General features: G+C 27.9%; 1 protein-coding gene and 1 non-coding gene across 2 annotated transcripts in view; one reads left to right on the plus strand and one right to left on the minus strand.

Moving 5' to 3' along the window:
- LOC124815258 (uncharacterized) overlaps positions 1-17,575 on the minus strand; it is a 32,095-nt gene that overhangs the window by 9,021 nt on the left and 5,499 nt on the right. Inside the window, exon 2 of the mRNA XM_065815033.1 lies at positions 10,370-10,578. Within this exon, the coding sequence (XP_065671105.1) occupies positions 10,370-10,578 (209 nt within the window). The remainder of the gene's footprint in view (positions 1-10,369; positions 10,579-17,575) is intronic.
- On the plus strand, positions 3,784-3,857 carry trnai-aau (transfer RNA isoleucine (anticodon AAU)). The gene has a single exon. It is a non-coding gene; the product is annotated as a tRNA-Ile (tRNA).

Below are 17,575 nucleotides of genomic sequence, written 5' to 3' on the forward strand. Positions count from 1 at the left end.
TAATTTAAAACCACAAATGCAGCTTAATAATAAATTGGATGCAAATCCTTTGCAAGACATTTCATTCTCGCTTAACAATAACAGAGATGGTTGCAAACATTCAGGACATGATGTTTCATAAATATGGAGGCAAGAATTTCCATGTTAATAAATTTGTAGCCACTAACATAGCCTGAGTTTCTACTTTGTACCATTACTGGCTTAACTTTTCATTTTGATGCACTTTCATATACATATTGACTTTCAGTCAATATGTATTTGAAAGTCATTGAATATCAGTATTTACATAGTTTGTCATATTTACATCATTACTATTGACACTGTTTAAATCAATATTTACAGTTTTTCTTGCTTTCTCATTCCATAAAAAGAAGGTTTACGTTTTGTAAGACGTTTAGTAAAAAACTTTACTCTTTCAGTAACACTTTCATCACAATATGCTATTTTATATTTGTTCATTTTTACTCAATTACAGATTTTTAGCTTGAAAAGATGACTTAAAATGAGGGATCTAAGCACGAATTTTCAAATATGAGGTTTTGAATTATGACTTGCAGCTTGCATTTCTAACAAAACTGAAAAAAAAATAATGAAAAAAAGGGGTCGAGAATGTGTTTTATTGATAATTTTCTTGTAACCAGGGACGTTGCTAGGAAAAAATGACACATAGATGACCATACAAAAATATAATTTATTTAACAAAAAGTTTTGCTTTTTCAAAACTGTTTTCACTATTCAATTTCTTAATAATTTTACTTTCATACCAGCAAAAAAAATCAAAGATTTCCTAAATTTTGAGGGACTTTCTCCTAAAATAAATATTAAATTCTCTTTTTTTATTTTAAAGAATGACTGCCCAAACCTAAATCCTCAGTAGATGTATGTACACTCCGCTGCACCTATCCCTATTTAAGTCAGTCGATGCATATACACGCTACTGCGCCCATGCCTACTTAAATTTGTCGATGTATGTACACTCCACTGTGCCTATCTCTATTTAAGTCAGTATACTCCACTGCGACTACATCTAAATCAGTCAATTTATGTATGCAATAATGCATTTAATCTATGAAACTTTGATAAAATAAATAATAAACATAACTATAAATAAGCAACAATAATAGTTAAGAACATAAAACTACTTAGAAATAAAATATCATAATTAAAAAAAAAAAATGTTCCCAACAAGGATTTCAATCCACACTGTGTCAGTCGCGCCTTAAAAGTATAAGGTCTGAACACCCATAGCACCGATTTTGATAACGCAAAAAATTTAAGTCTATAAACATTTTTTGCGTACAGATAATATTTCTTTAATTGATTATATATTTGTTAAACACCCACTATATATTACAAGTAAGGTAATAAAAAGTTTCAAAAAAAAATCTCTAGGATCTAGGAATTTTATTTTCAAGAACATCCTTGAAGATTGTTCTTTGTTCTTTTGAGTTCCAGTACTAAACTGCACATTTTAAGATTTTAAGATCCGTTTCAGGAATTATATTTTTTAAACCAGTAATTTTTATTTTTTCTTTGTGTTGCATTAGTTTCTCTATATTTAATTTATGACTATTGCACAGAGCCTTGACGCTATCTACAAAAGGTCGTGGACCTGATTCGTTGTTCAACTGCGACTTAAGAATATCAAATGTCATTTTATTTTTCAACAGGCGAATAAATAAGTTTATCTTATTTTGTTGCGTAATTATAGATATATCTTTAATACAAAATAGGGGATGTATATAATATTTACTATGTTTTGAAACGTTTAGTAGTGACTTCAGTGCAATTCTTCCTACTATATCAAGCTTTTGCAATAACATTTCTTTATGGTCGCAAAGCTCAAGACCATACGTTAGTGTTGGAACAGCTAAAGTATTATATAACTGGACAATAGAGTTTGGGTGAACAAAACTAATTCCAGCTTGAATTAAAGACTGTATTACTGCCCGGAAATGGGATATTCGGTTATCAATGTTTAAATGATTAAGTGAGGCAATTGGTGAATATTTTGTGTCCCATATAAAGCCTAGATGAGTAAGTTTATTGTCTAGTTTTATTTTTTGGCGGTTGAGTGTTATCGTGCATTTTTTAATTTGATGTTTTCCGGTGATCAAAAACTCGGTTTTGTCAGCATTCAATTTTATGCAATTTTTTGTGTAAATGTTACAGATATTAATTAGCTTTTGTAGGCCAGAGAGGGTGGAACTAAGAAGTATAATGTCATCAGCATATGCTATAACACCCGTGTAGTTTCCATTTATTGATGTTCCTACGACACTTTCATTTTGTAAGGTTTCTAGTAGGTTTTGAGTGTAAAGATTGTACAAATGAGGCGAGAGAATCGATCCCTGTCTCACTCCTTGCGTAAGATAGAATGGAGATGATTTGCAACCTAGATAAGACACAGAAGCACTACTTTCCCTGTATAATGACGATATTGTATTAACAATATACAGTGGTAATTTTTTATTATTGTACAGTTTCTCAAAAAGAATGTCCCAGTTGCAGCTGTCAAAAGCTTTTTCAGCATCGAGGGAACAGAGATAAACAGGTGAGTTGTTGTTGTTGTAGTGTTTAATTGTTTCACTAATAACAAATTCGGCGTGTAGGGTTGAGCTATTTTTGATGAAACCGAATTGAAGAGGATGAGCTTCTTTTAGATCTGGAAAGATTATTAGGATTATATTATTACAAAGTCAAATTTTGTACAAGGTGGAACTTGAAAACTCGTCGCGGTATGCGTTACAGATTTAGTGTTCAACCGTTTTTCGAAACTATCGGCGAATTCTCTTGTGATTGACTCCTTGTCCTTTTTATTATTTATTGTAAATAATTTTGAGTTTGCATCAGTCTGTATATTTCTAAAAGTATTCCAGAAGTTTTTTGGATTGGTATTTTTTAACATTGTAAAGGTTATAGTTTTGTGCTTTCTTAACAGCGTTTCGGAAATTTTTTCGTGCCATTAGGTATTGGTTAAAAATGTGCGAACTTAAATCTTTTACGAAACCCGTGTCACGCCATTTCTTAAAATGAAATGTAAGAACTTTTTTACTCCTATTTAACTCGGGAGTCCACCAAGATTTCGATATAATGATTGTTTTTTCTCAGATAAGTGTTGGCTAAGAGCCTCAGATGCACTTTTTGTAATCAAATTATAGATTTTGATAAGTTCTTTATCGTAATTGTTATTTGTAAGGCTAAGACTTTTAATATTATTATTTACGAAATCATTAAATAATTGTATAAAACGTTGATTATTCCAAGCATAATTTGGAATGCTAATTTTGTCTGTCATTTTGTGAATATTCTCTTTAAGAGATCTTCCGATGAGTTCAATTACAATTGATACTGGCAAATGATCACTCATATTCTGAGGTGAAAAGGGGGCAACAAAACAGTTGTAATACCTAAGAGAAGTGTTTTTTGAGATAGCTATGCGATCAATAAATGATGCATTTGGTAGTGTATTATGTTGATATGTTATCTTAGGGCCTGAACCTTTAATTACGTCCACTAGTTCAAATTCACTCGATTTTATAAATTCTGATAGAGCCGCAGAGTAATTATTTTTTGTGGGACTTGATCTTTCTAGTAAATCGTATATTTCGAGAGGAAAAGATTGAAAATCACCAAATACAATTACTTCGCCGACACCCTCATAATTATTAACAAGGCCTTAATGTAAACCTCTAAAAATATTATGTAAATATTTGTATGCATAAACAAATTAAAACTTAAATTTTAATAATTATAAATATAAATATCCTCAGCGGTTCCCACGGCCGGTTAGCTCAGTTGGTTAGAGCGTCGTGCTAATAACGCGAATGTCGTGGGTTCGATCCCCATACTGGCCATTTTTATTTTGTTTCTTAATTTTATCTAAAATTTCATTTAAAACATTGTGATAATTATTGTGAAAATTACTATAGCAATATGTTTTTGAATAATTATCATATTTAGCATTACTTTTTGAAAACTAATAACATCAACAACAGCTTAAGAAAATTTTTTTCATGTAACTAGTTACTTGGATTATTGTAATTCAAAAAGTTCCTTGAAATATCATAATTCAAATATCATTTTCATATTACTCAATGTTATTTTACAATTAAAGTAACTTTTTCATGTTATTTTAAATTGTTTTATATATATTTATTATATGAAATAAGTTTTCATATCGAAGTATACTATACCACGAAATGCTGGTGTACTATACGTGGTATACGTATGCCACGATATGAAAATTTATTCTATACGCTATATAGCGTATAGAATAAATTTTATATCGTGGTATAGTATATATACTATACCACGATATACCGCGATTTACAAAACTTTTATATATAACAAACTGACGGATGAATTGAAAACTGAAGAAAAACTGTCAATTTTAACGAAATATTATAATACTAGCTGATCTGACCCGTAAAAATACGGGTCTTTGTAAGCCACACTGACCTTTTCTATACTTTTTCCTTTTTTATACTGTTTCCTAGCTTTCCGGACTTATAAAGTACGGGTCTTTACCAAACCTCTAATTTCTATACTTATCTATTCCACACCGATCATTTCTATACCAATTATTTGTTTACTTCAATATTTTTGCGTAAAATAATTTATTTTGAAAAATTGCTTTAAGAGCAAAAACACTCTTGCGCACCTTTTCCGCATACATAGAGCTTATACAAGATTTATTATTAGGTTTGTTTATCTCTGAAAAGCATATCCTTGATAGCTCAGTGGTTTAGTGCGCAGTTATCAGTGCCGTTTTGGGAGATTAAAGACCTCCTCTAATAAATTTCGAATATTTTTCAATCTTGCTGTATTTATAGTAATATTTATAGCAAATTTTTTATTATAGTATATATCTAAAATATATATTTATAGTATATATCTATAATAATTATAGCAATATTTATAGCAAAAAAAATAATAGTATAGCAAAAAAAGTTTTCTATTTGTTAAAATAAAATTCAAAAGATTTCTCATTTTTACAGATTTATTATACACGATTGTTACATATACTGCTTGCAAACTCAATATATGCTAAAGACGTTTCACTTACAGACTTCACTTCACTTCAGTTTGTACGCAACGCTATACAAATGGCAGAACTAAGAAGATCTTAGACCATTAAAAGCTATAGACTATAAAACGCGAAGGAATCGTCCATAAATTACGCAACGCTAAATTTATTTTTTAAAAAAAAGATCTTAAGTTCTTTTAGGTAGCGGTTTTCATTAAACTTAATGAGCTTTTTTGATTTTTTATTTAACTAATGGCTCTGCGAGGGAAAATTTGATCTTTTTTCTTTTCTTCATTAGCTTTGCGTAATTTATGAACGATCCCTATTATTATTTGCCGCGTGGCAAGTTTAAATCATCAGCTTGCTTTTTTTTTCTTTTCTTTAAAATGCAAAACAAAACAACTTTATAGTTTTATAGATTTTATATTCTATATATAAACATGTTGTATACTCATTTTACTTGCACGAACTCAACTTAGTTGTAAAAAAACTTGAAATGTAAAACTAAAAAAACATAAGTATCTTAATCATGACACATACGCAACAAATTTCCCCCCGTTTTTTAATGCTTTTATAATTTTTAGCTTATTTAAAAACCTATTTATTTGTTAAAGTGTATAATATTATTCCATATGTTTGCGTATAATCTCTTTTAAACTTTACAAGTATTTTGTATTTTTAAAAATCTAAAAAAAAAATTTAAATAAAGTCGCCAGTAGTAGGACTCAAACCATGGCTTTTTTGTTTAGACGCTCTGCGCGCTAAACACTTGGCAACGCTGCCACGTTGACTAACAAAATTTTAGAATTATATAATTTTTTTTTTTTAATGGAAATAATTGCTATAGATCAAAATTAAGGAGAGGTTGACGCAATGCAATTTTCAAGTCAAAGTCAAACTGTAAAACTTGATATATGTTTAAGTATGTTTTAACATTACATAATTTGAAGATAACGTACGTTAGTTATTTGCATACACGTTCGTTCACGTTTTCTTATAAAACAAAGTGCTGCGACTCTTTCTCGCGACTACCTCGGTTGCAATGGCTGCCAAGAGTTTTGTGTCAAACACGCACAAATGAGCATTATTACTACTACTATTAAGTTCAACATTAATATATAGTGATTGTGATTTTTTGTAAAATCTTGTCAAAAACAAAATATCATATTATAGTATTATATTTCTTAATTGTTTGTGAATTTACGAAATACCGTTTTAGCAAGATAAAAAATTTAACGCCAGTTGCCAAAAGTTTAAATTTTTATTGTTCGGGTTGCGTATTTTGAAACCCTATCTGTACTATCTGTGCGCATCAAGGAGATTTTACAAACATTTATTAAAGCTCCTTGGTGTACACAGATAGAACAAATAGGGTTTTAAAATTCGCTACCCAAGTGCTTACTCAGTGACGGATCCAGGGGTTGGTAAGCATCCCTACCCCCACCAGAATCTGAAAATCCTAAAATATCTTAAAAACCGATATATATATATATATATATATATATATATATATATATATATATATATATATATATATATATATTTTAGTTGTTTATAAGCTATTACATGATTGATATTAGAAAAAAATTGTTTTGTTCTTTCACTAGAGGATAGGCTGAGTAGAAGATTAATTTTAGTTTGTATAGGCTGGCAGTTTAGATTACTGTAAAATGTAGTGACTAATAGAAAGGTTTCTTTAGCTTTCTTTTGTTGAGCTGGTCCTTGGTTGCATAATGCAAAACTACAAGTATTTTCTTATGTGAAACCAAAAATGAATAGAAACTAATACCAACCCCGTAACTGAAAATTAAATAATGTAGCTTTAAATATATTGCAATTGAAACAACATGTTTTGAAATGATTTTGAAACATGTTTTAAATGACCCATGTTTGAAGTTAAATATTTGAGTTTTTTTTTATAAATATATATCATACTTTCTTTACTTTTGACAGCTTTTGATTTAACTTTAATGTTACACAATTATAATTGTAAAATGATTATAATTGTAAACAATATAAAAAGATTTTATACTATAATATGAAATAATAAGTTATAACACATTAATTAATGTCAGATGGCAGATGTTGCCAGATAATATGCTTCGCCATATAAAAGGCAACAACAGACGGTAGGTTTCGATAAATGGTAAAGAAAATCATGCGGTAAAGAATAAGTAAATAAAGAATAATAATAGTACTAATAATAAGACAAATGAGCAAGTTCATCGGTGTTTATTGGAAATGTACATATACTCTTATAAAGATCAATCTATTTCACTATGTCAACTGCGATCCAGCAATCATTTATTTCAAGCCCAACCCGTCTTAGTGAAACCTCGTATATCCAACTAAGGCCAGCTATCCCAATGCAGTTCTTTGACCAAAATAATTCTATACAATAATACTGAAATAAAATCAAAATAGTTAATTTTGAAGTATTTTTAAAAGAAACAATGTTGGCTTAGGTTTAAGTTTATAAGTATCTTCCTTTCCTCCCTTTCCCCTTCTTTAATTGGCAGTTTACGCCTTAGTTAATAAGCAAGGAGGCCTAAAGTTAATAAGCGTTCCTAATAGTACCTAAAGTTATTAAGCGAGGAGGAGGAGTACTTTTTTACAGAAATGAAAATATTCCTTCTAACATTAGACGCAATATGAGTATTTCTCATGAAGATCAAGAGACTTTAACAATTGAAATTATAAACAAAAAATCTAAAAACGTTCTATTTTGCTGTTGTTATTGGCCTCCTACTGGAAGGACTGAACACTTAAGCAATTTTTTTAAACACGATTTGATAGATTAAATTAATCAAGAAAGAAAAAGGTATTACATAGTAGGGGATTTCAATTTGGACTGTTTTGAGAATAGTAAAAACCAAAACATAAAATATTTTACAACGACTTGTTTGAAACGGGAACAATACCTATAATAAATAAACCAACAAGAATAACAAATCATTCATCTTCCTTAATAGGTAAAATTCTAACTAATGATTTTCTTAACAAGCTGCTTAAAAAAGGTATTAAAACAGATGTCTCAGATCACTTTCGTATTTTTTTTTTTTTTTTTTTTTGTATAAATAAAAATTATAAATTAAATCTCCTGAGTGAAACAACTATAAAAAAGTGTGTATACAATAACAACAGTTTAAAATCTTTTAAGGAACAAATTTGAATCAAAACTGGAGCAATATTAACTTCAATGATGATATAAACTCGATCTTAGATTCTTTTTTTAAAACATTTAAATCCATCTGTCACAAACTTCCCTATTCGTGAAATGATCCTTAACGCCAAGGACGTATCATGTTCTTGGATAACTAAAGGACTTAAAAAATCATCGAAAGTGAAACAAAAACTGTATATTAAATATCTAAAATAACTACCTAATTTATAAAAATAGTTTCGAAAAACTCCGCAAAAATGCGAAAAGAAATTACAACTCCGACTTGTTTGCAAAGCATAAACATAATTCAAAGCGTATTTGGCAACTAATGAAAGAGATCTCGAGAAAAAATAAGAAAAGTACAATATCAGTACCAAATGCAATAAAAACAGATTATTTAATGACCCTAATAAAATTTCTTTTATTAGGGTCATTAAATAATCTGTTATTAACACGTAGCATTTCTGATTCTTTAAAAAATTATCATTATACCCTAGGAGTTTTCATCGATTTGTCTAAAGCTATTGATACTGTCGATCACCGCATTTTATTAAAAAAATTAGAACTCTATGGAATTAAAAAAAAAATCCCTAAGTTGGTTCAAAAGCTATCGTGGTAATTGTAAGCAGTTTGTTAACATCTAAGACTCTTCTTTGCCTTTATTAATTAATGTAGCATGTGGTGTCCCACAGGGATCCATAGTTGGGCCCCTATTATTTTTAATATATATATAAATGAACTTAACAAAGCCTCTAACTTAACTAATATAATTTTTGCTGATGACACAAACCTATTCCAATCTCATGAAAACATAAATACACTTTTTGATAATATGACACAAGAGTTAAATAAAACCTCATATTGGTTTAAGAAAAACAAATTGTTCCTCAATATCGATAAAATTAAATGGACACTTTTTTACCCAATATCTAGAAAAAAATGTTTACCAAATACGATGCCCGACCTCTTCATTGATAATACAATACAAAAAAGGGAAAAAGTTACAAAACTTCTCGGAATTTTTGTAGAAGAAAACTTATCGGTAATATCTCCATAAAAGTTGCTAAAAATATTGGAATTATACATAAAGTTCGACATATGTTAAATAAACAAAAACTAAAACAACTTTATTACTCGTTTATCCACTGCCATTTAAATTATGCAAATATTGTATAGGGAACCACGCACAAAATTAAACTTAAATCTCTCTAGCATCAGAAACACGCAGCTCGCTTAATTAATTTTGTAAATCGTTTTTCAAATTCAAAACCGCTTCTGGGAGAAATGAAAGCCTTAAATGTATACGAATTAAATGCTTATAATTCTTTATGTTTCATGTTTAAATGTAAAAATCATTTATCTCCTGATGTATTTATAAACCTTTATAATGCAAAACCTATAAACAAATACAATCTTCGAAATGGAAAAAATCTACAAGAACCTTTCTGCCAAACTAAATTTGAACAACTATTTATTTCTTATCACGGTCCTTATTTTAAAAATCAAAATTTACTTATAAATTTTGATTTGTCTTTGAAATGGACTTTAATTTCTTTCAAACGAAAATTAAAAGAAGTTATCTTTTCAGCAGAAGATATTTTTTCTTGTTTTTAGTTCTTTTGTTTTATTTTATCCAGTATATTTATATTTTAAATGCACAGTTATATATAGTTTATGTTGATTATTTTTATTGGTTAATTTGATTTTATTGTTATTATTATTATATTTGATATTATAAAGGGCTTTATGATAAGATCGTATAATCTTCTGGAAGTCCTGCCGATTATATTTGTAATTCCTCCCTCCTCCTTTCCCTTAATTTTTTTTTCTTCTTTAGTTTTTTCATCCTTATTATTTTTTTATAACTTAAACGGTTTTTTGAGATGCCTAGGTTTTTTTTTACATAACTAACAAAAATATATATCATTATATTATAGTTAGATATCTATAAAAGAATTATATTATTATAAGAATTATCAGATAACAAAAAGTTGAAAAAAATTTATACTGGTCGATTATCTATTGTTTAAAATGTAAATTTAATAAGTATAATAGTTAAAAAATCACTATTCAATAGTATTATAATTAGTATTATAATTAGTGTTATAATTATAAAACATTATATTATTATAAAATATTAGTTTGACAACTTCATTGTGAATAACAAACCTAATTACCTCATCACAAGTAACACATTCAGATAAGCTTTGTATACCCATCTGTTCAGAATATTTGTTTATCCAATTACGGATGATTGCTTGCGATTCTGCGCAAAGATATAAACGGCTAAGGTTCATATCCCAACGTATAACGTTTTGATATTTATCTGGCCAATACGGATGTTCACATATAACTGGAACGTTTATAACTTTTAGCGGAAATATTTCTTGAAAATTAAAGTAGATAAATTTCAGAAATTTAATTAACAAAAACAGTTTATTTAAATTCTAATTAAGCAATAAAAAAAGTTACGAGTTTAATATAAATTAATAAAATCAATTTATTTTAATTTATTATTTTTTTGTATTTTTAAAATATTTATATTTATAAAGTTGAAATACAATTATTTGACTAAAAAACGTATTGCTGCGATGTTTATACATTTTGTTTAACGGTCAGTTAACGTGTGTCACACTATGGTGCGTCTATAAGTCCGTCCTCACCTTTTCTTTCTACCTCCCAGGACGGATCCAGCATAAAATTTGTTACCCCTCAAACGCTGAGAGATAATACTATGAAACTTAAAGTTTATCAATGAATATAAGATTAGTTGAGAATAGTACAAAATATATTTTATCAACTCATTGCCCCCATGTTTAGTGAGTGTGTAAGTGTGTGTTTATGGGGAGGGGGGGGGGGAGAAGGTGAAAGGGTGTTGTATAAAATTTTAGGGATTTTTTTGTTCCCAGCCTCCAATCATCGCGATTTTTTGCAAAGCATCATTATTTGAAAGTATAAAGATACAAATTTTTGGAGTTTACTCCATGTCTGGAAGTTAGCTTATACAAAAATCTCAAACACCAAAAAATAATGGATTCGTCACTGTACCTCCTCCCCTTTCTTACCTAATAGAATGAATCTGCCCCTGTAATCTGCTATTTTGTTTGCTATATAAAGTTATTTTTATGGTTATTAATATAAAATTAGTTAATATTAATACAATTTTTTAAAAAAACAAGTTTTTTAATCCAAAGTCATCATAGTATAAACTAATCTAAACACCTAAAGTAAACACTCGAGCGTTTTCTTTAAGTTTATACTATGATGATATCAATAATGTCATATGCACCATATAAATTAATCAAAAGGGAACATCTGATAATGGCATTAATATATAATAATAAATAAAAGCAATACTTTTTATAAAAAAAAAACAATTAAGGAACTTAATTTTATAATTAATGGACTCGTATTGCGGGGTTGGTTGAGCATTTCTTACTAAAGTTTTTTTCACCATTGGAAAGATAATTTTAACAGCTAAAACTTGATTAAAAAAGTCTTTTTTTGATTTGTGTAAAAGATATAGCCGAAAGTTTACCGAGCTACTCAGCCTGCCCCAATGGGGTAAGTTGAGCAACTGTGCGGGGCAAGCTGAGCAATCAACGAGAAAGTGAATATGCATGATATGGAACTTATGTAAATCATCAATAAAACTATCGTTAACAGTAACTCTATAATTTATGTAGAGTTACTATATACTATAACATTTTATTTTCAACAGTTTAATGACGTAAGAGAAAAAGTTGTGGGAATCTAATAAAATTTCGAGCTTTTGCTTTAGTGGTACCCATAAGCTTGCGCAGAGAATAAGAATCAAAACTATTTGATGCTTTTTTAAATGATATTTTATTATCTTTAATGTTTCTGCAAAGCTTTTTTGTTTTTTTCTTTTGATTTTTTGCCACAACTGCAAATAGTCTGCCAAATCAAAGCTTTTTTAGCGAACTTGTCATGTTTTGTGTATTTAAATTTCTTATCCACTTTTCCTTTATATTTGGCAATATAATAAACAGCACCAGGAATTTGTTGATGATCGTACTTGATATAAGTTTCATCGTCTTCAAAAATACAGAAATTTTTAGAAATAAAATTGTCATACAACTTTCTGCCGCGGGTTCTTTCACTTTTTTGTTGAGTTTCAAAACGGTTGAGCATTTTTTGTGCTCCTTTGAAGAATGAAAACCATGTTTTTATCTAACTTTTGCAACAAAACTATAAGAAAACCCATATATTTTTGCTCTTTTCCTTAGTGAAAGGCTTGTTTTTATTCTTAAAACTGTTAACCGGTTATAAGAATAAAAACATTTAATTAGTTTTGTATCTTTAAAACCTTCCTCTCTTCAACCACCAGATTTGCGTTTGATCAATTTTGTTTAAGAAAAACGTTGAATAACACGACAAACGGTGTATGAATGTATTTGCAACGATTTTGCTATCGAATTGTAGCTACTATTAGGATTTTGTAAATATTTGTGCATAATTTTTTCTCTTATGTCTTCTTCTTTTGTCATTTTTAAAACCAATTTTTTTGAAACCACAACAAGTTGTAAACAAAATACAAAACAATTTAAAAAAATTTTAATACAACCACTGAAAAAAATGAAGCAAAACCACAATTGACACAAATAGTTTTTACACTGAACCATTGAATAATGGAAATTTGCTTTGTAATTTTTACATTAAAGTATTTTTTGCTGTTTATTTGGTATGCTTGCATCGTCTACATAGTCTATCATACATTTTGTAGCCTTCTTTAACTTCATTTTTCATCAATTTCCTCCAACTTTCTCAATTGTTTTGGCTTCAGTTAAAGCTTCTTCTTCTTACATCCTTACATTGTTTCTTTTAGATTTGTGAATATTAGAGTGATACTCACAAATCTAAAAAAACAATTTAAGTGATTCTTTTAGATTTGTGAATTATGAGAGTTATAAATTTGCTACAGTAATGTTTTCATTGCAGATTCTAAACCAACTGAAACCAACTGAAACCAACCAATTGAAATGTCTGTTTTGTAATATTGAAACCAATTTTACTTGAAATATATAAACTAATTTTATATATAAATACATAAAATATTTTATGTATAATATTATTTATAAATTTATAATATTATAAACTTTATATATAATTTATAAAATAGCTTATATGTAAATTTATTTAAAATATATAAAAATTTATATATAAATACATTTTATATATATAATTATATAAACCACTTTTAATTGAAATGTGTGTTTTATAACATTTAACTGAAACATTTGACATTGGTGTTGAAGATTTTGATAAACGCAGTCGATGATATAGTCAAATGCTGATTATGGTGCTAGTCTTTTTGTTGGATCTTCAAATGTTTGTGTTATTTTCAATTTTGATCGGTCAATATTAGATTTATTAAAAGAAAATAACTCCGTATTTTTGAACACACTTACTGCGTATGTTCTGGGAAGTACTTGCCACTTTCATATAATGCTTTTAATAAACTTGGAAAATTAGCTTTATTAACATTTTTGTATTTTGATAATTCATTATATGATTTTAATACGTTTTTCCAAGTAAGTTTTACCTGAAAATATATTCCAAATATATGTCTAAAATTAGGTGGTAGGCAGACCAATCGGACGCTGTTTTCTTTACATATTTTAATAACTTTTAATGACACATGAATGCTGTGATCATATATTAAAGAATGTGTTCTTTAATATATGATCACAATCGTCAATCGCTTTAACTGCTGATATGAATAGCCGTTACGACTACTCAATAAATTACGATTTTTCTCTCCGTCCTAAATCCGATCTTGTATACACTGTGCACAGTGTATACAAAAATAGTCAACTTTTGCCCCATAAATAATATAAGTATCTTTTTGATTTATAAACGACGAGAGGAGGTAGATAGAAGCTTGAAGCATTGACGCAGTTGTTTACAGCATAACTAATTTTTTAATTGCCTCTTGTAAGTTTGATAGCGCGCTTTGTACCTTTTCGATATAAAACTGAAAAATTTCCTTAGTCATCAATAAAACTACAATCATCACAATTCCAAATATTTGAAGCTTTTATATATTTTAAATTTATATTGTTGTAAATTTTGCCATTGTAATTGTTTTTTGTAATTACTAAAATATTTTTCAATCACATTGAAAGTGCAAAATGACTGAAAAATATTTTCAGTCATTGTGCACAATAACTTTTTGTTGCACATTGTGTTACCATTGTAATTCCCCCTAACTTTAATCGATTAGATGTTTTGTCATTTCATAGTTTTAGATATATTTAAATTGTCTAACTTGTCCATTTGATCAACTAGCCCCGCTTCTACCCTACACTTAACTCAGTGGACAAAGGACCTTAAAAAGACGTTTTTTGAACGTTCAAAAAACGTTCAAAACGTTTAAAAGATGTTTAAAAGACGTTTTTTTACATTATATGCTCGCTGCAAAAAATAATTATTTTTTTAGTAAAAATAAAAAAATGAAATAAAATAAATATGCAATATACTTATTTTATCTATCTTTCTATCATCAACTTTGAATCTACTTTCCATTAAATCAAAAATTGAAATTAACTTGCACCTACGATTTTTTAATGAAATATTTGCCAGCTACATTTATCAACAAAACGTCCAAAACAGTATCTTTAAGATTATTTATTTAAAAAGTTGAATCAAAGTGTTCAATTTCAAGACCTCCAGAGATGCACACTTATAATAGGAATGGAAATATATAAAAGATAATGCATAAAAAATAGTAGGCAATTAGTTTTATTAGAAAAAAATGCTTTTTTTATTATAAAACTTGATTTCTGAAGGAAACTGTTGCGAACAAAAATGTGCTGTTTTTCAAAATTGTTTGTAATATTTAAATAAATAATTATACCTTAAAATTATTTTTAAAATTTTTAATCTTTATGTTACATTTAATGAAAATTTTTTAAATAAAATAAAAGGTTTAACAAATTATAAAGAGAAAGGTTACGAAAACCTTTAGGAAACATTGACAAAATTTTAATATAGTATAAAAATAATAAATCAAAGTTTTATGGAAATATAAATCAAACAAAAAAATATAAATAGAAACGAGAGTTATACGAGAATATTGCGAATGAGGCAACATGGAAAATGTGATGACATAAAAACAACAAGAATGGGCAACATGACGAATTGGGCAAAATAACTTTTTTTATAACGTCTCGGGAAGAAAAAAAATGGGTGCAAACAAAACTGTATATCTAGTTTGTATTTTAAAAAACCAATTGGTTTCTATTGCTGACGTGATTTTATAAGCATAAGTTTTTTTCATGCTCAAAAAAAAAATTATAGTTAGAGTTAATGGATAATATTTCATTGTATTTGGTAGAACGAATAAAATGGGTGGTATTCCACTGGTAAAACATTTTTAGGAATGGTATTTTTTTTTTTTTTTTTTTTTTTTGAAATGAATGCTTATTTAGCAGTACTTTTAATAAAGTAGAAGGTAATTTCTGAAATTTAGTTGAAAAGTTGGACAGAAAAATAAAAATTTTAAATATCATTTAAATAAATTTAATTGGGGACAGAAAACTAAAATTTTAAAAAATTTTTAAAAAAGTAATGTTGGTTGGGATCTTATTCTAGAGTAGCAAGTTTATGCATATGATTTATTTCTTAAGCAGTTCTGAAAATTATTCGAATAAGCATTTCCTGAAGAAAAAATTTGTCATAAAAACCAAGTCTCTTTTCTTTTTGCGGCTATTGAGATGCTTCCAGAAGTCCTTATGGTCTTATCACAGACCACCGCAAAAGAGCATATAACTAGAAAGTTAACGCTTTCTTTCTTACCAATGTCGCTTAATGAGCTAGAGCCGGCGTCGAACCTTGGACCTCTTGGTTCTGAGCTAGAACTCTAACCTCTGCGCCACGGCTGCACTAACTTCGTCCATAGGCCTTCTTAAATCTTCAAAACTTAAACAATAATTGTACGATAAATTTCTATAAAGGAAAACGTATTAAAATGAGAAAGTATACAAAAGTTATAAAAAATCTATTTAAAAAACCAAAAAAATACTCCAAAAATATTTATTACGCAAAATTATTACAAAAAAAACAAAAGAAAACACTCAAAAAACATAGCATGTCGTTGATGAATTAATTACAAAAAACCAAAGTATAAAAAATACTTTACGAAAAAAACTTCTGATTAATGGAAAATTAGCCTTCGAAAAATTTTCTACTGCAGAGAAATTTGTCAGCTTCTTTGTTAATATTGGACCAAACGTAGCTTAAACAATTCTATTGAGCTTATCATTTTTATTTAAAAAGATTCAATACTCACATGGACAAACCAAATCTTAAAATTTGCGAATTACGAAATGCCTTAAAAAAATAAAAGCGCAGGTTTTGATAAAATTAGCCTCGATGTTGTAAAATTTGTATTTGATGTCATTGAATCATTGTTATTTCATATCTTTAAAATTTCTTTAAAATCGGGTGTTAATCCTGCTAAAAAACCTAACTATGTTGGCCGAAGGTTTAGGAAATGTATCTAGTGAGCAAGTTGCTTCCGGGATTCTCAAAATAAAATGAACTTCTAAACATAAAAAGAAAACCTTCCTGTAGTTTGTTGTCATAGAAAGTTTTCAATTACAAGTACTATTAAAAAAAAAGTTTTAGTTTGGCAATTGAAGAATTTAATGGTGAATCTGGTAGATATCAACTACATCAACTACAAAGTGAACTTAACATTTTTTGCTAATAAACTGCATCTTGTTTTGTTTAATTTTATTTTATCTTGAGTTTATTTACATTTAAAGAATATTTAAGTATAGTTGTACTTAATATATATTTATATTTAACATAATCATAATATATAATAATGACATTGTTAGGACTTTGCGATAAGATCATTACAATCTTCTCGAAGTCCTGCCCGTACTATTTAATTATAAATTCCATTATTTATTTTGACTCACGAAACTGAAATTCATCAAAAAGTTCTTTTTTTCCAAACCAAAATTGGAGTTTTTTGAACTTTTAAGTGTAATTCCCTTTTAATTTTATTTAATTAATTTTTTTTATAACATAATAAATTTTGCAACTTGAAAGAATAAGAAAATATTTTAACAGGGTATCTTTAGTCTAGTAAAAAAAGGCCGGTTGACTATTACCTTTCCTTCCTCTTCTCTTCAAGTTACATAGGTTAAATCTGTTTTTGTTTTTTTTAAATGTGTTTAAAAAGCAATGAGTTTTAAAGTTAGTTTAAATTTTAAAAATTATTTTAAAACACTTTACCAAATCCAATACAATTAAACAAAAAAAAACTTAGAATAAACCAAAATTCACCCTGGCGGTCTCAGATAAATTTTAGTTTACTCTTCATTCAAACTTCATCGACCTTAATGCAA

The sequence above is a fragment of the Hydra vulgaris genome, chromosome 13 (genome assembly GCF_038396675.1).
Source record: "Hydra vulgaris chromosome 13, alternate assembly HydraT2T_AEP".
In the NCBI taxonomy this organism is placed as follows: Eukaryota; Metazoa; Cnidaria; class Hydrozoa; order Anthoathecata; family Hydridae; genus Hydra; species Hydra vulgaris.